General features: G+C 42.9%; 1 protein-coding gene across 1 annotated transcript in view; it reads right to left on the reverse strand.

Annotated features, from left to right (window-relative positions):
* tspearb (thrombospondin-type laminin G domain and EAR repeats b) overlaps positions 1–23,103 on the reverse strand; it is a 62,628-nt gene that overhangs the window by 21,798 nt on the left and 17,727 nt on the right. Inside the window, exons 5-8 of the mRNA XM_048533827.1 lie at positions 19,683–19,839; positions 12,087–12,218; positions 7,153–7,385; positions 5,672–5,858 (exon numbers count right to left, since the gene is read on the reverse strand). Of these exons, the coding sequence (XP_048389784.1) occupies positions 5,672–5,858; positions 7,153–7,385; positions 12,087–12,218; positions 19,683–19,839 (709 nt within the window). The remainder of the gene's footprint in view (positions 1–5,671; positions 5,859–7,152; positions 7,386–12,086; positions 12,219–19,682; positions 19,840–23,103) is intronic.

Here is a 23,103-nt window from a genome sequence, read left to right on the forward strand (position 1 = left end):
AGAGATCAGGAAAAAATCCCCGGCTTTTCTGTGGGAGAAAACGATTCAGTAGTAATGTTAGTGGACTAATAAGCCAGAGACCCAAGCTAATTCTATAGGTACACATGGCTTCAAATCGCATCCCAGCAACTGGAAGAATTTAAGCTAAATTAATCAATCTGGAATTGAAAGCTAACATCATTCATGGGGGTAACAATGAAACTATCACTGATTGTTGTAAAAATCCATTTAATTCACAAACGTCATTTAGTGAAGAAAATCTACTGTCCTTACCTGGTCTGGCCTATATGTGACTCCAGGCAGACAGCAATGTGATTGCCCTCTTACAGGGCCTACTAGGCCACTAGCCCCATGTTCCATTGGTTTGGGCAACAAATGCTTGCCTAACCAGTGACACTTGCACCTCATGAACGAATAAGTTAAATGTAACTGAATTCTGCACCTACTTTATTAGCAAATATTTAAAACCATACATTCAAGCACATGGAGATGCAAAAATCCAGAGTGGTGAAATCACTCATAACTGCACTACAGTCTGTGTTTTGAACAAAAAAAAATGTCAGCCCACAGCACATGGTGTGATGGAGAAACAAACGTAACTAATGGAAGCCACAAGACACCTGAATTAAAAGCAGAGGTAAATCATCAGCCTCACAAGCCTGCTCCACACCCAATAAGATCACGGCAGATCTGATTATAACCTCAAAACTGCATTCCTACCTGGCCCTGATAACCTTTCATCACCTCCCCCCTCACCCTACCTATTAAGGATCTACCCATGTTTGGCTCAAAAATATTCAAGGTCTCTTCTCCTACCTTTTCAGGAAGACCATTCAAAAGACTCATGTCTTTTGGATAAAGAAATTGTTGCACCTCTATGTTTAAAGGACCAATACTGATTTGTAAACAGTGCCCCCTGCGTTCTGGATTGTCCCACTGAGAAACATCTGATCGGCATCTACACTGTCAAGACCACTCAAGGTTATAAATGTTTCAACCAATTTGCCTCTTACTTTTCTAAACACCAGAAAACACAAGCAATTCACAGCCTGCCCCATCCAGGTATTAGTCACTTCTCTGAACCATGTCCAACATATTTACATGCTTCATTAAGTAAGGTGACAAATACTGTACACTGTAGTCCAGATGAGACTCACCAATGCCTTTTATGACTAAAGCATAATGTCCCTACTTCTGGATTTAACTGGCTTCATGATAAATGTTAACATTTTATTTAACTTTCCTAAATCTGGCTGTACCAGCATATTAACCTTTTGTGATTCATACACTAGGGCACCCAGATCCTCTGTATGGCAACACTATGCAACCTCTCACTATTTAAGGAATATCCTTTCTTTTCGTTCTTCATGCCAAAGTGGGCAAGTTCACATTTCCCACATTATACAGGAGGCCCCTGATTATTGAATGTCTAAGTTATGAACAGTTGTACTTACGTTGGTGATTCATGTAAGGGTATAATTTTAAAAATCCACCATATTAACATTTCCTGTACTTACAAACAGATCTTTGATACTGTCATGCATTGTGTTCCAACTAGTGTCCAAATCAACCCACAACGTACTCAAGAATGGGACTCCATTTGCCAAATCTCTACCACATTATGTTCTTTACACAATTTACTCATCGGCACAAATCGCAGAAACTTTTAGTTATTTTCCAGATGCTCAAACAAATGATTTTTTTTTATCCTACAGCTGAGTTCCTGAGACTGAACTCCTAAATTCCTGAGTCTGGGATTTTTTGGAAAAGCAAAAGCAACAGAACACCTCTTTCCCAAGTCACTTAACTCTACTGCAAAGCAAGCGCTGAAAATGGATGGTGCTGAAGAGATGGAAATAGGTAGCTTTGGTGATGGAGAGGTTATCATGTCAAAAGCTTAGCTCAAGACCAAACAGGATGTCAAGATATTGGACATTCTGATTCAGTCACAAATTGTGGCTGAGGCAAGGATAGGAGTCAGTGGCTGAGGAGACCGAAGACAATTGTCTTGGATTATCTAATGTCAAGTTTGTGCAAATTTCTCTTCATCCTGTACTGGATGTTGGGAACGCAATGGGGCATGTCAAACGGAGTGGAGTGATTGAGCGAGCTGGTAGTGAAGTAGCAGTGGGTGGCAAGAGCGTGCAAGTTTCACCTGACAGTTTCTTTTAGCTTGGTGTTGTTAAGGAGTAGCATCAACAAACAGCAGAAAGAACGAGACATACTAAATTGATCAACAGCACGCCAGTAGATTCTACAATGAATCAACAATTGGGTTAGGTGGGCCCTCTTACTTTCTGAATAATGCATTCACGACCCACTTTGGAGTCACAGAGTCATACGGCATAGAAACAGACCTTTCAGTCCAAACAGTCCATGCTGACCATAATTCCAAACTAAACTAGTCCCACCTGCCTGCACTTGGCCCATATCCCTCCAAACGTTTCTTATTCCCGTACTTAGCCAAGTGTCTTTTAAATGTTGTAACCGTGCTCCTATCCACCACTTCTTCTGGAAGTTCATTCCACACATGAGCTAATCTCTATGTAAAACAAAATGATCCTCATGAGCTTTTTAAATTATTTCTCCTCTCACCGTAATAATACGCCCCTTAGTCTTGAAATCCCCCACCCTAGGGAAAAGACACCTTCTATTCACCTTATTTATACCCCTCATGATTGTATAAACCTCTATAAGGCCACCCCTCCAAAGATCATTGTATAATTCACCTTAGGACATTTAACTACATTGAACGTACCACATAGGTACAAATTATATGTACATCACCTTTGCACCTCATGCCCTGAATTTTTTGGTGAGTCGACCAGAAATATACGTAATATTCTGGGGAAAAATACGGAGCACCAGATTGTCTCTCAGGCTGAGGCAACACCCTTTCAAAACATCAAACCACCAACAATGGAACAGGCTTGAGGGTAGTGGCTAACCCTTGCTCCCAGTTCATAGGTCTTTATACATGAAAATACCAAATGGAAAGGACAAACTCCAGGTAACATCGGCACTTCCAAGGGATTTTGGTGAGCCTCCCTTTCACTCTTTACTTGGAAATTGTGGCATTCACGTTGATCAAACTCAAGAATTGGGTGTGACTCCTGCTCACTTTGGGATACTCTAAATGTTCTACATAAAATTATTCCTTTCTCTGCCTCATGAATGTATAATTTGACATTTCCCTTCCGGATTATTCCGCTGATCTCCAAAGTAGGTCAAGAACCAACTTCAATGTAACCAAAATAGGCTGTGAACCTGCTACCATAGAATCATAGAATTCCCGAAGCACAGAAAGAGGCCATTTGGCCCATTGATCTGCTCCAAAAAGCGTCCCACTCCTGGATCCAAGCCCCCAGCCAACCTCTGTAACCATACATTTCCCATGGCTAATCCACCTAGCTGCACATCTGTAGAGATGTGGGAGGAAACCCACACAGACACAGGGAGAACGTGTGCAAACTCCATACAGACTGTTGCCTGAGGGTGGAATTGAATCCAGGTCCCTGGCGCTGTGAAGCAGCAGTGCTAACTACTGAGCCACCATCCAACCTCAAGCTAGGTAAAATTGTGATTCAGGAGGAGGATGTAAAGAGGCTTCAGTATGACTTGGACAAGTTAAATGAATGGGCAAATGCAGTAGCTCTACAAGACCGTAGAGGTACAGTCTCATTACAGAGATTTGAGGAGAAAAATACTTCATGGTAACGTCAGCTGGTGGGTGTTAACTCTACCTTGTAATCCAACTACCTAGTCCTTCTGGCAGCTACCCGACAGCCAGGGCTGACATAGGGTTTTTCTTTGCATCAGCAGCTTCTTGTTGGGAGACAGGGGTGATCTGAAAGACCCGAGGAAAACCAGCATATTCCATGTTAATAAAATGTGAGGCTGGATGAACACAGCAGGCCAAGCAGCATCTCAGGAGCACAATGTGGCGCTTTCAACAGGCAGAATAAAGCTGGATCTACAGCCAACAAAAGCACTCCCGTTGGCTTTCCCGCCTTCCAGGTAATTCGATCACCGAGCAGCTGTGAAGGGGCACATGCGCAGAAAGGATCTCAGTGACTCCCTCAAGGGTCCCCTCCGCAGGGACTGAGGAAGGATGCACGTAATGTTCAAATCCCAACTCAAATCATGTCAACAAATGCTGACACTGGGCTCTTACGGGTGGTCTCGCAAGGGAAGATCGCTGTGAGAATGCCTGTCCTGACAGATGCACACCAATTATTACAAGCACGCACGCAAAACTGAAAGATGATTCAACATGTTCCAGGTAGGGAAACCCTGTGGGGGTGATATCCTGCAGTTTACAACCTTCACGACCCTTTCGGTCGGTGGGAGAGAAATCAAACTAGCTACTAGCTGTTGGCATTTAGGAGGCTTTGGCTCGAGCGCCTTTGCGAAAAGCGTTAGGAAGGCTAGCTTACAGCTCCAGCAAGTCACATGCATAGTCTGAACCAGGCCCTCACCACCCTGGACCCATGCCAGACCTTGCAGGTGTATGCCTTTCTGTGTCAATATATCGAGTCATGTTCAAGGCTGCTCCGTCCCTCCTCCAACCTCTCGCATTGCACCGCCCGAGAATCTGATTGTACATGTGAATCCATTGCCTTTATCGAACGGTGAGTGCAAGGAGAATTGGCCTCCTTCCGACATCAGTCACTCCCCCTTTGAGAAGACAGCTTCTTCGAATGTATTTTGTACATCCAGTACGTCGCAGGAAGAGGCTAACCAGGCCTTCTCATTCGGTTTACACGGAGGCTGATCTGCATCTCAGCTTTAGTCATTTGGCTTGGTCCTATTTCCCCCAGCATCCTAGTCAAACAAAAATCCACTGATCTCAGTTCACTCTCTTCCCCTCCAAGCTTCGCCAGCTTTTTAGGGGAGAGCGCTCCAGACTTCAACTACCTTGAGTGAAGGAGTGTTTCCCGACATCAACCCCCTGAATGAGCTGGCTCTAATGTTAAAGGTATTTTTTCCTTATTGTGGATGCATCAACGGCAAAAGGAATAGTTTCTCCTTATCTCCTCTATCAAATCCTTTAATCAGCTTTGGAACAGGAGTAGGCCATTCAGCCCCTTGAGCCTGTCCCACCATTCAATGAGATTATGGCTCATCTGTGGCATAACTCTACAAACCCATCTCTGGCCTATGAACTGAAACAACTTTGCTAACAAAAAATTATGTGTCTCTGATTTAAAATTAACAATAACAACTTCTTAACTGTTCAATTTGAGCACTTTTTTATCTCCCACCCTTAATGGAGACTCTTCTGGCGTAGTCGTAGTGTCCCTACCTCTGTGCCAGGAGGCTGGGGTTCAAGTCCTACTTACTTCAGAGGTGTATATTAACATCTCTGAACAGGGTGATTAGAAAATGTTTCTGTACTCAAGGGAATACAAAGCTGTGCAAACTGTAGGCACTATTTAACCTCTCAATATCATTCTGGGGGATTTTCCTTTGCCCAAACAAGGTCAGCGTATCATTCCTGTGGTGTGGAGCCCGAAACCAGACACAAGAGCAGCAAATACAGGGTTTAATTAGATATTTATACAACTGTAACACAACTTCCATCTCTGTACTCCTCCACTGATAAGTCCATCATCACATTCCAGGGAGACAGAAGATGGCAGCTAGCAACACATGATTCTGAACAGTGTACCTTCACGATGATTGGCTACAGCAAGGAATGTCTCCCCATTGATCTGAAAGGCCTCCCAGTCACGGGCACTGTGAGTTGCTAGTCTCTGGTACAGAACAAACCGCAGCCTCCTCTGGCTCCATCTGTAGATGACTGAATACTCCTGGTTCCGTTCATTCTTTTCAAAATTGGCTACGGCCAGGAAAACCTAAGAGGACACAGAGGATCAATAGTGCGCAAGATAGGGGCATGGGTCTCTTTGAGATTCTGGTGCTCACTTCCATTCCCAGAGTCAAAAGGCAAACCTTGTTAAAGTCTTTATTAGAAAGTCTCCATGTTAATCAGAGATTTGTCCCTGCATAACCCTTGCCCTTCTTTTATTCTGTGTCTTTGCAATGATAGAGCGAATCTAAGTGCGTACTCATTGAAACAGCAGTGCTTTGATCAGGGATGGTTAGGGTTGAGCAATAAATGTTGGGTTAGCCAGCAAAATCTACATCTAGTGAACAAACACAAAGTAAATTCCAACCTAAGAATTTGACACAGTTCAGAATTAACCCAATCCATAACCGAGGATGAGGTAGAGGCAGATTCAACCAACTAAGAGTCATACAGCATGGAAACAGACCCTTCAGTCCAGCCAGTCCATGCCGAACATAATCCCAAACTAAACTAGGCCCATCTGCTTGTTCCTGGCCCATATCCCTCCAAACCTCTCTTATTCATGTAACTATCCAAATGTCTTTTAAACATTGTAATTGTACCCACATCCACCACTTCCTCAGTAAGTTCATTCGACACTCGAACCACCCTCCGTGTAAAAAAATTGCTCCTCTTGTCTTTTTTAAATCTTTCTCCTCTCACCTTAAAAATGTGCCCTCAAGTCTTTAAATCCCCCATCTTAGGGAAAAGACACCTACCATTAACTCTATCTATACCTCTTATTAATTTATAAACTTCTTTCAGTTTGCTTCTCAACCACCTACGCTCCAGTGGAAAAAGTCCCAGCCTTTCCAGCCTTTCTGTATAACTCAAAATTTCCATATCCAGCAGCATCATGGTAAATCTCTTCTGAACCCTCTCCAGCTGAATAATACCCTCCCCATAACTGGACAACCAGAATTAGACACAGCACTCCAGAGGAGGCCTCACCAATGCCCTGTACAACCTCAACATGACATCTCAACTCCTATACCCAAAGGACTGAACATCAAAGGAGAATGTAAAGGAAGAATTTGCAGTAAGTAGGAGTTGCTCATGCAGAGAACTCGCACTGACAGCAAGGACTGAATGGCCTCCTGCTGACTTACATCCGTTCTAAGATTGCACCAAGATCTGTCCTAACATTGTGGCCAGGTTAAATTAATGAAATGAAGTCAGTTAACACTCAAGTGCAGAAAAGTGTATCACAAGCACATTAAGCACCAACAGTTGAAGTTTGTCACCATGCCTACAGTTTCTGAAATCTTTAAACGCACTCATTTCCCATTTCCGCAGCCTACCTCAGGGCCAATGGAGAAGTATTTCCAGGCTTGAGCTTCATAAGTTGTGATGTTCTGATATGGCTCGAACTTCCCATCCAACCACTTAAAGATCGTCGAACCTGGCTGGGGCTTCCTATTGGCTGTGGCAGCAAAGAGTCCAATGTTTGGGATTTCAAAGATCTCCACATCTAGTGTTTCTGAGTTGGTCACCAGATTTTGATAGTTCTCGACATAGTCGAGTCTTTCCTTAGCTGGGAAATGAAAGAAGAAAACATGGGGCAAGATGTCAAATTGTCAATGAGTCCAGCACTAACTGCCCTGTATCACTTGGCCAATTCAGGGTGTAGAATGTACTGATGAGTGGAAACAAGGAATGTGATGGTGCTCTTGACTAACATTAGACACTATTTTCAGGGACGATCCAAAGCATGACAGAATGATTTGTGGTTGGACAACTTTTCATGACCGCAGGGGCCCTAAAAGCACTTTGCAGCCAATAAAGCACCTTTTACTTTGTGTTGCTTTTGTACCGCCAGAAGCATGGTGGTCGTATTGCACACAGCAAGATCCCACAAAGAGTAATGTGTTAGTGGTCAGAAAATCCAGTCTTCAGGAAATGGGCAGAGGGATGAATGTTGGAATATCAGTGACGACTCATCTTTATTTCTTCGTTACAGCAACCTGAGATATTTTATATTCAAGTGGGAGGAGAAATGGGAGTTTCATCTGACAGCTTGCATCCCTAAGCGTGCCACATACTGAGTTACCACAGCGAAGGGTCAGCCTGGATTAATGTGGTGCAACCTCTGGTATGAGATTTGATCCCACAACTTGCGGGGGGATCAGGGGGATGAATTTTAAGCAGGGTTAAGGTGACTCTGGTTCCTCAGTTGGTGACTCAGCGGGCTAACCTGCCACCTCTGGCCTGGGACACCATGACCCAGGTGTGTGACTCAGGTTCAGCCAATTGGATTCCTGAGGTTCTGGTATCTGCCCTTGAGGATATGTCCTACCTCCAAGAGATGCCAGCAAACCGATGACCCTCCAGTCCCAGTGGCGCCACCATTGGCTGTGGACACTGCTGGGACTGCGGGCATTCAGCAGGAGTGGCATGGAGAACAGATTGTGAAGTCAGTGCAGCTGCCTCAGGTGGACCACTCAGATAGATCCCTTAAAGCTGGTGGGGAGGGGAGGCATGAGGGGAATGGAGGTATGTGTGTGTTCAGGAAGCCAGGTTGGGGAGGTATGTCTTCAGTCAGATCCAGCCCTTCCCACAGAGCCAGACTACCAGAACATGCCTGGCTGCCCCACAATGTGGCACTGCAGCCCCCTACAACTGGTGAAATAGTAACAGCACAAAGGATCATATACAAAAAAGCCAGAGACGTGATACAACCTGACACCTAACTCTTGGCATTTATTACACCAAGGGAGGTGGATTGGCGATGAGCAATGCCCCTTGCTTTCCATCCCATTTTACACCAATCCACCTGCCAGCCTGCAATTGGAGGTTAAAGTGAGGCTTTGTTATTCTGACCACTGAGCTGAAATGGGCACCATTAAAGATGAGTAAAACAATTACAAAAGGTCCAATTTAAGATGGCTCTTTATTCTGTTCCTGAAAGATGAAATATTGGCCATTACAGCAATAGACTGATATAAGCTTCACACTTCACTTACATGGCTGCAATGGCCCAGACTGCTCTGAAGCAGACAAACACCACTCTCTCATCAAAATATCCTCATTCTTTCCACAGATGAAATATTTTGCTTTTGAACCCAAGTTTTTAAGCCACAATAACAATTCACTGCTGCTTCTGCTTGTACGGTGGAGTTTTATGGCCATTTCAAAGTGAAGGCGAATTACAACATCTTAAGTTCCACAGGCTGTTTTCTGAAATCATTTAACAATCTAAAACTAACTACTCTCAGGCTTTGGCAGACTGCCCAATTTGTGCCAATCTCTTCACTCATTGTTAGTAACCTACATTGACATAGATGAGTAAATAAAGGTAGATCTGTCTTGACATGCTATTAACCATGTTACCAGTTTTGTAAGCATGTCTACTGCTTCGTAATAGAGACTGGGGAGAGATTGCATTGTGGTTCCTGCTGACTGTATACATGCCAGTCATGATTTCGTTTGATGTGCAATTTGTAGCTGTACTTTTCAGAATGATTTTCTGTGTCAATGTTTTGAAGTCTTTTCCTTAAACCATGAATTGCCTTAAGACAGTTCACCTATCATTGACCCATTCCACCTCCTGGTAGGGGTATGTTTCACCATTAAAATGTTGCTTGCTGTCTTCAATTTGGTCCTTGGCTTCAGACTGCTCCATCCCCGTTAACGTCCGCAGTTCTGAGATTCTGCATTTCTTCAATTCTGACCTGTTCCACTTTCCACACTTCCCATGGCCTATCATTGCTATCCGTGCCTCTAGCTGTCTGAAGTTCTATCCCTAAAATGTTTTGCCTGTCCACATGCCTGTCCTCCCTAAAGATTCTCTTTAAGTCTTGCTTCTCTGATCAAGCTTTTGGCCACTTGTCTCAAAATCTCCTTAAAGTTAACTTTTGTGTGATAACACTCCAGCGAAACACCTTGGGATATTTTACAATATTAAAGATGCTATAGCTATGAAAAGTGTTGTTGCTATCTGTGTTTTTTAAGGGAGTGCCACACTGAATTCAATATGAACATCAAACTGCAGTCCACAAATTCAACATTTGTAAGGCTTCAATCAAGTTTGAGGAAGTCAAGAAGCTTTTTTTCTTATAAGACTAGCCTAAGGAAAAGCCCAGAGCAAAAATAAACAATGTGACATCGATTGGTTCATTAAAATGGCAACTGGCTTAAATATTGGAGAGGTACGTGACTGATGGTTCTGGAGTGTATATTTCTAATCAACCTGTTCAAATGTGTTTTGATGTATCTCTGGAGCAGATGGGACTTGAACCTAGGCCTTCTGACCCAGAGATAGGAACACTACCAGTGTGCTGTAAAAATCCATGCAATTATGGGGAACCAAAGATAAAGAAACATAAACAGATATAAATAATCAAACAATCCATGGAACAAATTGCTTCCTCTCCTGTAACAACGAAAGATCAATTGAAACAAATTAGACTTGAGTTATAGACACATGAAATTGAATGTTTTGGAGATTTAAGGATTAGAAGATGATTCTATTGATCTTCATGGGGGAATAGATGGATATGTTTGAGCTCAAGATGGGAGTGTGCCTCTTGATTTGAATAGTCTTTCCCCTGTTCCACTATGTGTACCATTACTTTTATTTTTAAAAATTCATTCATAGGCCAGTATGTATTGCCCATCCCAGAAGGCAGTTAAGGATCACTACATTGCTGTGGGTCAGGAGTCAATTGTAGGCCAGAGAAAGATAGCAGTTTCCTCCCTAAAGGAAAATGGGGAACCAGACGGGTTTTTCGGACAATCAACAATGGTTTTATGGCCATCATTGGACTCTTAATTCCAGATATTTATTGAACTCAATTTCCACCATTGGAAATTTGTTTAATTTTGGCTTATTAAAAACCTCATAAATGAAAGATATTAACGTATTTTTGAAATATTGTTTTTGGCAAGATCACAAATGATCATTTGTTTTATATCAAAAGACAGTTGCGTTTACATAGCATCTTTCAGCCAATTATGTACTTTTGAAATATAGTTAATGTTGTGATATAGGAAATGTAAATTAAATACAACTAGATCCAACAAACAGCAATATGATCATGAGAAGATCATCTGTCTTTTCTGATTTTGGCTGAGGGATCAACATTAGTTTGGACTTGGAGGGCAATCCCCTGCCCTCTTTTGCAATAGTGCCATGCAATCTTTTACATCCACCCACGCAGACAGACGGGGTTTCAATTTATCATCTCATCCAAAAGTCGGCATCTCTGACCTTGCAATACTGTACTCGGGTATCAGTCTTGAATTTTTTACTCATGCACTTGATTGGAACCTTGAAACTTATAACTCAGAGGTCAGAGTGCATTGAACTGAACCACAGGTGACAAAGAAGGTATGATAGCAAATGCACACTGTAGTGAGATTTATTAAAAATTTGTTTGTGAGTTTATGGATGTTGTTAGTGAGGCTAAAGTTTGTTGCCCATCCATAATTGTCCTTGGGAGCTGCTTTCTTGAACCATTGCAATCTTTGGGTTTATGCATACATCCACAGTTCTTTTAGACAGCGAGTTCTTGGACTTTGACTCAATGACAGTGAAGGGAAAGTGATATAGTTCTAAATCAGGATGGTGAATGAGTTAGAGGGGAGCTAGTTGTTGGTTCCCTGTTCCTGTGTGCGTGTGTGTGTGTGAAAGTGAGTGAGTGTGTGTGTTGTTCGGGGAGTGGATCATTTACTCAATGCTCTAGGGCATTAGGGATCCTTATCTGACTATTGTGCACGTGGAAGACAATAATGTTCAACACTGATGCACTCCGCACCACTTGAACTCTTAATGCTGAGTTACAATATAGTGGATCAAAGAGTCTCTGCAAAAATGTAAAGTCTGGGCTGACACTCCAATGTAATCACGAGGCAGAGATGTATGGTCAGAGATGAGATGTTTAAAAAAAAGCAGTCCCATCTATCCTCTCAGGCGGAGGCAGAAGATAATACAGCACAATTTTGAAGAACGGTAAGGGATTTTAACCTGGAGTCCTGGCCAATATTTATCTGCCAATCAACAATGAAAAAGCAGGTTACTTGGTGATTGTCGCATCACTGTTTGTGGGAGCTTACTGTGCCTCGTTTCAAATGGCTCAATAATAGGTATTTCATTGACAGGAACAAGTCATGTTGGGTTCGTACAAATGTGACTCCTTTCATTATGTATTTTCATTTATAAATATTCATTAACAACCACACTAAGGGGTAGCACTACAAACAATCGACCTCTACCGTAATTATATTTTCGCATTACCTTGTAAGATTGACACCCAAGTCTTCCCATCACAGATATAGAGGTCTTTATTGAAAACATCAAACCAGAGACGGCTGGCTTCAGTCTCGGTGCAGGACGGGTGGCTCCCAATCGTCACCTTTACATCTGTTTCTGATTTCAACAACAAGAGGAGGTCAGCAACATTCACATTTACCAGAGATAAATCATGGAGCTAGACACTGGGTCTAGCTCTAGCTGTGACCATCTCTGGGTCAAAATCCTGGAATTCACTCCCTAACGGTATTGTGAGTCAACCCACAGCAGGTGGACTGCAACGGTTCAAGAAGGCAGCGCACCATCTTAAGGGCAATTGGGGATGGCCAATAATTGCTGCTAAGCCAGTGATGCTCATATCCCCAAATGAATTTTTAAAAGTCTGCAAAGAGTACCTTGTATTCTATTTTGTTCAATAGTCATACTTCCCCATCGGTAACAACAACTTCCATTCAATAGTGTCTTTAACATAATAAATTGTCCCAAAGTGTTTCCAAGGAGACCTCTGACTAAATGTGGCCATGAGTCACATAGAGAAATATCAGAACTAAAGCTTCAAGCTTCGTCAGGGAAACTTATTTTTAAGAAGCATGTTAGAGGCAAAAGAGATAGAGAAATAGAGATGCTTTCAAATATATTCTTTGTTGTCAATGTGAAGGCCAGTGTTTACTGTCCATCTCTAATTGTACTTGTGAAGGTAATGATGAGTTGCTTTCTTGAACCAATGCTGTTCATTCAGTGTATATAGGCATGTACAGTGCTGTTATGGAGGAAGTTCAAGGTTTTTGACCCAGTGACACTGGAGGAACAGCAATATATTTCCAAGTGGCTTCAAGTCATACAGGCTTGGAGGGGTCCTTGCAGTTGGTGATGCTACCAATACTTACTTCAATAGGACTATCCATTAACTACTCACACTTAAATATATCAACACTATTTCTATCGCAAAGAAAAGGAGAAACAGCGTCATATACACACTGCTATATAAGTGCTAATCACTGCAGTGTGAAGACAGGACTTCACCTTCACTGGGACTGTTCATAGGGCTGTGCTACCAATGAAAATTGACTAGAATCATTTGTAACAGGTAAATTGGTTAAGAGGAGGTCAGGAAAGTTTTTTCCTTCATATTGGTAATCTCACCACAAGTTGTAGATTTCATCTGGCAGCTTTGGGACTCACCCAGCTTCCTCAGTAATGGTGCTACTCTTGGTAATGTACAATATAAAGCAACTACATCTGTTCCCACGATCCCCTTGGTGCTTCTCCCAGGCGGTGTTACATGGAGTATAAGTCTGTCAGTTGAGGAAGGGTGGAAAGTGATGATCAGCAGGAGGTTTCTTTACCTATATTTGAATTAATTACACAAGACTTCATGGGAAATGATTGGCACTGGCCAGAAGATATGATTTAATGGATGTGACCATGTTGGACTGTTGTTTGACTAGTCTGTGAAACAGCTCTCCCAGTTTTGGCAAATATTCCCAGATATTTCACAGAGTTGACTGAGCAGGGTGTACCTTTGTTGTATCCAGCATCACGATCAAGGCTGGGGGCTTCATCTGGTTGTAATCTTCTTAAGTTTTTTCTTTGTAATAGTTTGATAGAACTGAGTGGCTTGCTAGGGCAGTTAAGAGTCAAACACATTGTTAAGACCACATTTGCCCAGTTGGGGTTTTAGGTCCATCCAATAGCTTCATGATTATGATCATGGACACCAGCTTTTAAAATCTGGACTTATTTAATTAAGTGAATTCAACTACAATAAATAGCCATGGATTCACATCCCTGGATTATTCACATTCACATGGGCACTATGCCACCATATTCATATTGGGAACTTTAGCGTTTAGCGGCTTAATGAGCTGAAGGCATGGATGGAAAAATTAAAGCACGAGAGACTAGAAGTAAAAGTGAAGAGAGATCACAATGACTGAAGAGGTTGCTGATGATGGGAGAGGCGTGGTCCTGGAGGAATTTGCAAACAAGGATCAGAATTTTTAAATGGAGGTTTTTTTCAGACTGGGAGCCAACTAGATACATCCACGGGGTCAGAAATTGCAATGATTCATAACTCATCCTCAGTTATCCTGAAGGCAGTGACTCACATTCTGTGGGTGTCCCCATTCTTCCAATTCCACACCCAATATAACTTCTGTTCATTTCTAATATCTAGGCAACAATTTATTTTGATATAACACCTTAACCATAATAGCAGCAACTGGATCTTCATGAGGGGGGCTTGAAAGGAATGAGAGAAAGCTTGGTAGATGAGATGATCTTAAGATGTCTTTTAAAGGTGAATGGATAATAGGAGGGGTTTAGGAAGACAGTTCCTAAGGAAGACCCTCAAGGTCCTACAAGAAAAATGGAGTGAAAAGCTACTACAATTCAGCTACAGAGGATTACAGGTATTGAGAGGGAGGATGTAAGGTTTGCACGTGCCGAGTCAGATCAGATGTGGAGGGATTGTAAGTGAGCACAGGTGACCTGCAACTCGGAATGGGTCCACACAGTCTTATTCTCAAAGCGAAGCCTTCCTGCCAGGAGGAACGGCTGAAGTTATCTTGAGCAGTAACCTTAGCTGAACTTTCTCATTTCTTCACTCAGGCCACTTAGTTGCCCACAGTAATCTCATCTAAATTCAGATCAGAGCCAGGGCCAAACACAGGATCTTCCCTGCCTCTGTGTGTTGATACCAGACTGTGAAGTAAGTGCTACAGGTGTGAGGAGTGGCATCTTTCAGATGGATTGGTAAAACCAAGATAGCATTTACCCTCTCAGATGGATATGAAAGATGCCGTGGCATTGTTTTGAGAACAGCACAGGAGACATACCAAGCATCCAGGCCTATGTTTTAATTTCATGGTCACACTATTGTTAATGAGAACTTGTGAGCAAATTGGCTGGCGTACTTTCTGTAATAATCTTCCTGTGTTATCTAAATGTAACACAAATTAAATAAATTTATTCTGTTTGTTAGAACATTGTCAGTGTGTTTTATTTGCAGCTAAACTAAATATATACAGAGTAGTGCTACCTCTGGGTACAGCTTGCACCTTGAGTGTTACAGTGCAGAGAGCCTGTTGCTTGTGGTCATGTGACAACATTCCAGTACTTGGCTTATTTGCGTGCTGAGTTCTGAAGGAGACATCACTACAAAGGTGATAATACAAAACTTCCTACGTCGCAACAGTGACCACACTTCAATAGGAGCACCTCAATTGATTGCAAAGTACTTTAAGGCACTAGAGAAATCGTCCTTTCTCTCCCTGTAAAAGGTTGGATGAACTGAAAGCAGAAAGGAAGGTTTACATTGGCAGGGTCCAAACAATCGGAGGTGTAAAACCTTCAGGCTTATTCTGGAAACTCCATGAATTAAAGATTAGTCTCGAGAATGTTTGAAAGGCATTAAAAGTAGCTGAAGTGTTTTCCTTCTTTGTCATGAGCATTTTTGATTACTTGTTATACAAATGGCTTGGGGGAGGACGATGCTGTTTGACTAAACATTAGGAATCAATTGGTGGCAATGAAGTCTTTAAATTTTCCAGCTGGGTGGGAAAATGGAATAAATGGATGATGGACATGTTGGGTGATCAATTAGAGGAGGGTGTGATGATAGAAGCTGGGAAGTCCTGTGATGAAACATCTAGGTATACCACCAGCCAATTGGCAACCTTATCTATGTGCTCCACCTCCTTGAAAATTAATGATTTACTCAGTAAGGTGAGTCAGGTTATAGCCCTGCAGCATACTGGCAGTAATCTTCTAATGTCAGCTATATTCAACCAGCAGTTAAAACTCAAACTCAGGCATGCTAAGAGATGTTAAGGGGAGTAGTAATGGAAGGGCTCCAAATTAGGAGAGATTTTAGTAGAGAAGGTTGGGGGGCCCTGTTCCCACTCACGAGAGGATCAGTAACCAGCTGATACATTTAAAAGATTGGTGAAAAAGTGTTGAGGGAGATGAGGATACTTTTACGCAGTGCATTGCTGTGATCTGGAATGTGAAACCTGAAAGGGAAGAGTCAACAATGACTTTCAAAAGGGAACTGAGTATATAATTGAAAAGGAAAATGTGCAGGACTGTGGGGCAAGAGCAAGGAATGGGACCAATTGGACAGCTCTTTCGAATATCTGGTACCCCGCAAAAAGATAAAAGGTGTCCTTCATTACTGATAATTTTCGTATTGATTAATAGTGAGCTCTTGTAAATATTAATCATGTTATTCTCATATCTGGTATAGTCAGGCCCTAGCAATCTTATAGGAGTACACTTATATAATAAACAAACAGTTTGGTTTTACTCATAGTTACAGTCATACAGCACAGAAACAGACCCTTCGGTCCAACTCCTCCATGCTGACCAGATATCCTAAACTAATCTAGTCCCATTTGCCAGCATTTGTCATGTATCCCTCTAAACCCTCCCTATTTATGCATCCATCCAGGTGCCTTTCAAATGTTTTAACTATATCAGCCTCTACTATGTTCTGCAGCTCATTCCATGCATGCACCACCTTCTGTGTAAAAACATTGCCCCCTAGGTCCCTTTTATATCTTTCCCCTATTACCTTAAACATATGCCCTCTCATTTTTGACTCCCCTGGGAAAAAGACCTTATCTAACCACCCTATCCATGCCCCTCATGATTTTATAAACCTCTATATGGTCGCCCCTCAGCCTCATATGCTCCCAGAAAATAGCTCCAGCTTATTCAGCCTCTCCCTATAGCTCAAACCCTCCAACACTGGCAACATTTGTAAAAAAATAAAATACTCCAAGACACTTCACAGAAGCATTATCAAACAAAATTTCACTCAGATCGGATTAACCTCATGCACAGAACTGGGGACAAAAAAAGTCTTCAGTAAACCCCTGGTGCTTGGGTGGAAAGGGGCCTCTTTTTGGGACATTTAGCCCCTGCCATTGGTCTGCATATTTCTTGACAAATTTGAAGATTGACCTGGAGTGCCCAGAATATTGTGTTCTTCGTCAGTCCAGGGAAGTATGTATGGGAGAGGCCGTGGAAGGGAGTCAAACACCATTAAGATAGCATTTGCACACCCGAAACTGCCTCTCCCAAATACTTGAGGCAGCTCCACCCAACATCATCATAGCAAAATAAAAGCAAAATATTGTAGATGCTGGCAAGCTGAAATTAACACCAGAAATTCTGGAAATACTCAGCAGGTCTGGCAGCATCGGTGGAGAGAGAAACTAAGTTAATTATTCGATCCTGTACAACTTCTCAGAATTGGCAAGTCTGAGGTTCAAAAGGTTCACGTCAACTCAAAACATTAATTCCATTTCTCTCTCCATTGACGCAGCCAGACCTGCTGACCATTTCCAGAATTACCTGTTTTTCAATCATTATAGTAAGGTTTGTTTTCATGAAAACTGTCAGTATGAAGATTCAGTTCCGCTTTTGTAGCTGAATAGTGTATTTAGCTCCAATGCAACGCACAGACAGCCACGTCTTCAAGTCTGCCAACCACATTAAGTTGCAAGGCGCATCTCATGGGAGCAGAATGGTACAAAAGGGACGGTGGGCAAAATCATGACGGATGGAGTTCTGTGGGGGAGATGTGGAGTCATGCAAAGAAAGATACATCAGAGTAGGAATTAGCGTTAAACAGGGAGACTTCGGGAACCCAAATCACTGAAAACTAATAGACAGGTATAAGTAGAAACTATCATGGGATGTTGGTTCTTATCTCGAGAGTTCTGGATTCAAAGAGATCTAAGTTTCAGCCACACAGAGCTCTGGTCAGACCCCTGTTTGTAGAACTGCATTAAGTTTGACAGCCACGCCTCAGCAAGGACTTACTGACCCTTCGGAGATGCACTAGATCTGCCAGAATGATTGTAGGCTAAAAGGGTTAGACTAGAATTCAATTTGGCAGCATCTGCGAAGAACACAATCAAGAGTTAACATTTCGGGTCTGGTCACCGATGGAGTTGGGATGTCATGTTGAGGTTGTACAGGACGTTGGTGAGGCTTCTTCTGGAGCACTGCATCCACATCTGGTGGTCACATTATAAGAAGGATATTATTTAGCTGGAGAGGGTTCAGAAAAGATTTACTTGGATGTTGCCAGGAGTGGAGGGTTTGAGTTGTAAGGAGAGGCTGGATAAGCTGAGACTTCTTTCACCGGTGCTTGAGGGGTGACCTTGTAGAGGTTTTATAAAATCACAAGGGGTGTAGATAAGGTGAATTGCAGCTATGTTTTCCTGACGGTGGGGGTTTTCAAGACTAAAGGGCAAATTTTTAACATGAGAGAAGTAAGATTTAAAAAAGACCTGGGGGCAACTTTTTTTACAGAGCGTGTGTTTGGCATGTGAAATGAACTTTCAAGGGAAGTGGTGGATGCAGGTACGGTTGCTACACTGAAAAGGCATTTGGATAAGTATGAATAAGAAATGTTTGGAGGGATATGAAACAAGCGTAGGCAGGTGGGACTTGTTGAGTTTGGGATTGTGTTCGGCAAAAATCGTTTGGACTGAAGGGTCCGTTTCTGTGCTGTATGATTCTACGACTCTATAAGGCCCTAGCCTCCGGAATTCTTTCCCTACTTCTCTTTCCTCCTTTATAATGCTCCTCAAAACCCACCCAATTGATCTAATTTTTGGTCATCTGATCTAGTATCTTCTTGAATGACTCCATGACAATGTTTTTGGTTGATGATGCTCCCTTGCACCTTTAGACGTTTCGCTCTGTTAAAGACTTATGTAAATGCAAGCTGTCATTGTTTGTATCCTGCTGCAGACAAATGTGATATAACACAAGAATTCAAAAACATAAGAAATAGGAGCAGGAGTAGACTATCTGGCTCCTCGAGCCTGCTCTGCCATTCTGTAAGATCACGGCTGATCTTTGTGTGGACTCAACTCCACTTGCCCGCTCACTCACCATCACCCTTAATTCCTTTACTGTTCAAAAATCTATCTTTGCCTTAAAAACATTGCCTCAACTATTTCACTGGGCAGGCAATTCCACAGATGGACAAACCTTTGGGTGAAGAAGTTCCACCTCAACTCAGTCCTAAATTTCCACTTCCTTATTTTGAGGCTATGCCCATTAGCTCCAGTTTCACCTGCCAGTGGAAACAACCTCTCTGCTTCAATCTTATCTGTTCGCCTCATAATTTTACGTGTTTCTACAAAAGCCCCCCCTCATTCTTCTCAATTCCAAGGAGTGTAGTCCTAGGCTTCTCAATCTCTCTTCATAAATCACTCCTGTCAAATCTGGATCCAGCCTAGTGAATCTCCTCTGCTCCCACTTAGTGCCAGTGCATCTTTTCTCAAGTAAGGGGACCAAAATTGTACACGGTTCTCCAGGTGTATATACAGAGAGAGAGAGATCACGTGTGGACACAGTGCGCTCTGTGTGCTACTGATGCTTTTTCCCAATATTGACCACAGGCAGACAACCCTGCTCATGAAAATGTACCGCAGCGAAAGTCATTTTCCGTGAGAAGGCAGAGCAAACAGATGGAAGAAGAGTTTTAAACATTCACCATCAAACCCGACTCATCTCGCTCCACATAGCTGAGGAACCTGAGACGAGCTGCTGTCTTACCGTACGGGTGCTTCACGATATCAGTCTCCGACGGCTTGAGCGGAAGCTCCATCAAGATTTTTGGGATTGAGAGAGCAGCTAATCTGGGATTGGGATTTGGGCAGATTTGTTGAGTAGCATCAGATCCCGGTAACAGTACCAGCTGTCTCAGTAACCCCTGCAGTGCAACAGAAGGAGCATATTAAGATTTTTTAAATTTTGCCTCTCCCTCTTCCTCTCCTACTTGCCATACTATTTATTCATTTATGGGATGAGGGTGTCGCTGGCTAGGCAGCTATTTATTGCCCATCCCTAATTGCCCAGAGGCAGTTAAGAGTCAACCACATTGCTGTGGCTTTGGAGTCACTTGTAGGCCAGACCAGGTAAGGATGGCAGTTGCTTTCCCTAAAGGACATCAGTGAACCGGACAGATTTTTCAACAAGTGAATCTAAAACTCCTAATTCCAGATTTTTTTAGTGAATTCAAATTCCATTATCTGCTGTGGTGGGATTCGAACTTGGGATCCCATCACATTACCACACTGGAATAACAGTCCAGCAATAGGACCACTCAGCCATCACCTCCTCTATCTTTTTCTACTGATGCCCCATTTGGTTTGGTGTACATTGCACCTTGGATCAAGGAGCAGCTCCCCTTCCATGCTGACCTCCCCCAAACTTCCACTGCACGCATAACAAGGACAAACCTTTTCTTATTTGTTATAGACCTCTGAGTGTCATTGTTAAATCTGGCGTTTGTTGTCAATCCCTACTTGCCCTTAAGAAAGTGATGGTAAGCTGCCTTCTTTGTCAGATACTTTACAGACTTTTAAGTGACTCTTGGATAGGCACATGGATGAAAGTATAATGTAGGGTATGCAGGGTAGATTGATTTTAGTAGCATAATAGGTTGGCACAGCATCATGGGCTGAAAGGCCTGTACTGTTCTATGTTCTTGAGTCATTTCAGTATTTGGAGTATAAGAACAGAGTGCTGTTAGAGAGAGAAACCCAGGAGTGTGACGCAGCAACACTGAAGGTCCAGCAATGTATTTCCAAGTCAGGATGGTGCATGATTTGGAGAGGAACTTGCAGGGGCTGATGTTTCTGTGCATCTTGTGCTGTTGTTCTTCTAAATGGTGAAAGTCAATGAGTTACATGGTTCAAAGACTCCTCAGTGAGCTACTGCTCTGCACCTGTGCATCTGTAGTGAAAGAAATGAAAGTTGAAGGTGATGGATGCGAAGCCAATCAACCAGACTCTGTTATCCTGGATGTTGTTGTGATTGGAATTGCACTCATCCAGACTGGTCCATCATACAGTAATCCATCACACTCCTACTAAAGCACAATTGTGCTTTGCAAAGGCTTTGGGAGTCGAGACGTGAGGTACTTTCTGCAGAGTTCTCAACCAATTTGGGGCGGCACCATGGTTAGCACTGCTGCCTCACAGTGTCTGGGACCTGGGTTCAATTCCAGTCTTGGGTAACCGTTTGTTTGCGTGGGTTTCCTCTGCGTGCACTGGTTTCCTCCCATCGTCCAAAGATGTGCAAATTAGGTGGATTGGCCATGCTAAATTGCCCCATAGTGTCCAGGAATGTGCAGGTTAGGTGGATTAGCCATGGGGGATTCAGGGAAAGGGAAGTGTGGGTTTTCAGAGAGTCGGTGTGGACTTGTTGGGCTGTAGGAAAGATATGATATCCCATTTACACTTCTTGAAGTCCTCATACACTCCTGGACAATGGAGCAGTGTTAATTCATATCCAATACTAACTGGCTGTTTCTGAGGGAATAACACTTTGGGATGTTGATCCTGTGAAAAGAAAGAGCCAGGTACTTCTCCCCAGAAAAGAGGAAGCTAAGAGCAGACCTCATTGCGATCTTTAAAATTATGCAAGCTTGGCTGTCAAGAGTATATTTCCACTTGTGGGGCAAGTGGAAAACTGAGGCCATCAAGAGATGAATGTCACCAATAATCCAAAAAGAAAATGCCTTTTCCAGGAAAGTGGTGAGGTGTGGAATTTGCTACCATTTATAGATAGGATGGATATATTAAAAGGGAGCTAGTTGAGTGCATGAGGGAGAAAGGAACATAAGGCAATGTTGATAGGACACGATGCAAAGTACACAATTTATCTGTCCAATAGCCTGAGATGAACAGAAAACATTGACCAGGTTTTTGTGTGGGGTTGGTACAGTGGCTCACTGGCTAGCACTGCTGTCTTACAACAACAGATACCCAAGTTTGATTCCACGCTTAGGCGACTGTCAGTGTGGCGTTTACATATTCTCCCTGTGTCGGCATGGGTTTCTTCCCACAGTCCAGAGACATGCAGGTTAGGTGGATTGGCCACACTAAATTGTCCATAGTGTCCAGGGATATGCAGGCTAGGAGGGTTAGGCATGGGAAATGCAGGATTACATGAATCTGCCGTTGGGTCTGGGTGAGATGCTTTTCAAGGAACAGTGTGGACTTGATGGGCTGAATGACCTGCTCCCACATTGTAGAGATGCTATAAATCTACCATAGATGGGGCTTGTGTTGTGCACAGACACAGGTGGGGAGCATTTTGGCCAAATGGCCTGTTTCAGAGCCACAAAATTCTATGCTCACCCATTTTCATCTGTGATGATATGGAGAAAACGAATACCCAGCTTAATCTCCCTGATTGTCCTCAAAGAAGCGAAAATTGGGCAAGTTCTATAAAAGAATATCAGTTATACGATAAAGATAAAACATTTACCTGTTTAAGCCTGAACTGCAAATCCTGTGGATCAAAAGCTTCAAAGCTCTTCCAGCATGTGCCTGCATATTTACTTTTGCACAGTCAGTCAGATGTTTTATATTTCCAGATTATCAGCAGTCCACCCACACCCCTATCTTAAACGTTAACTCCCTCCACCACCAATGTGCAGAAGTGCCATCCATTCACAGGAGGCATTATAGCAATTCACTGAGTTATCTTCCAAACACATAGCCTCTACCACAATGAAGACAAGGGCAGCAGACGTGTGGAAACGCCACCACGTGTAAGTTCTTCACAAAGCCACGCACCATCCTGATGTGGAACTATGGGCAGAATTTTCTGACTACAGTTAAATTGTTTTGTTGGGACAAATTCATGGCACGCAGTCTGCCACAGTTTGGAGTGACTTTTCTCATGTGGCTGTCAGCTCCTGAACTCATGAACTATGAAACAAGGCTCTAGGATACCCTTCCCGGGGAAATCCATGACCAGAGAGGCAGAAGCACTTGCCACTGTTGGGCCACCACTGGTGCCATATTTAAAGCCCAGCCACTCAGCACTTCAGATGCTGCAAACCAGGCACTGGCCCTCACTCCGTGTTGCTCTTCATGATTACTCAACACTTGGCTCAGAGGAAAGGAAAACTCACTCCCCACCTCACAGACAGGGACCTGGAGGTCTTGGCGTACAGGCTGGT

Source organism: Stegostoma tigrinum, chromosome 7 (genome assembly GCF_030684315.1).
Source record: "Stegostoma tigrinum isolate sSteTig4 chromosome 7, sSteTig4.hap1, whole genome shotgun sequence".
Taxonomy (NCBI): Eukaryota; Metazoa; Chordata; class Chondrichthyes; order Orectolobiformes; family Stegostomatidae; genus Stegostoma; species Stegostoma tigrinum.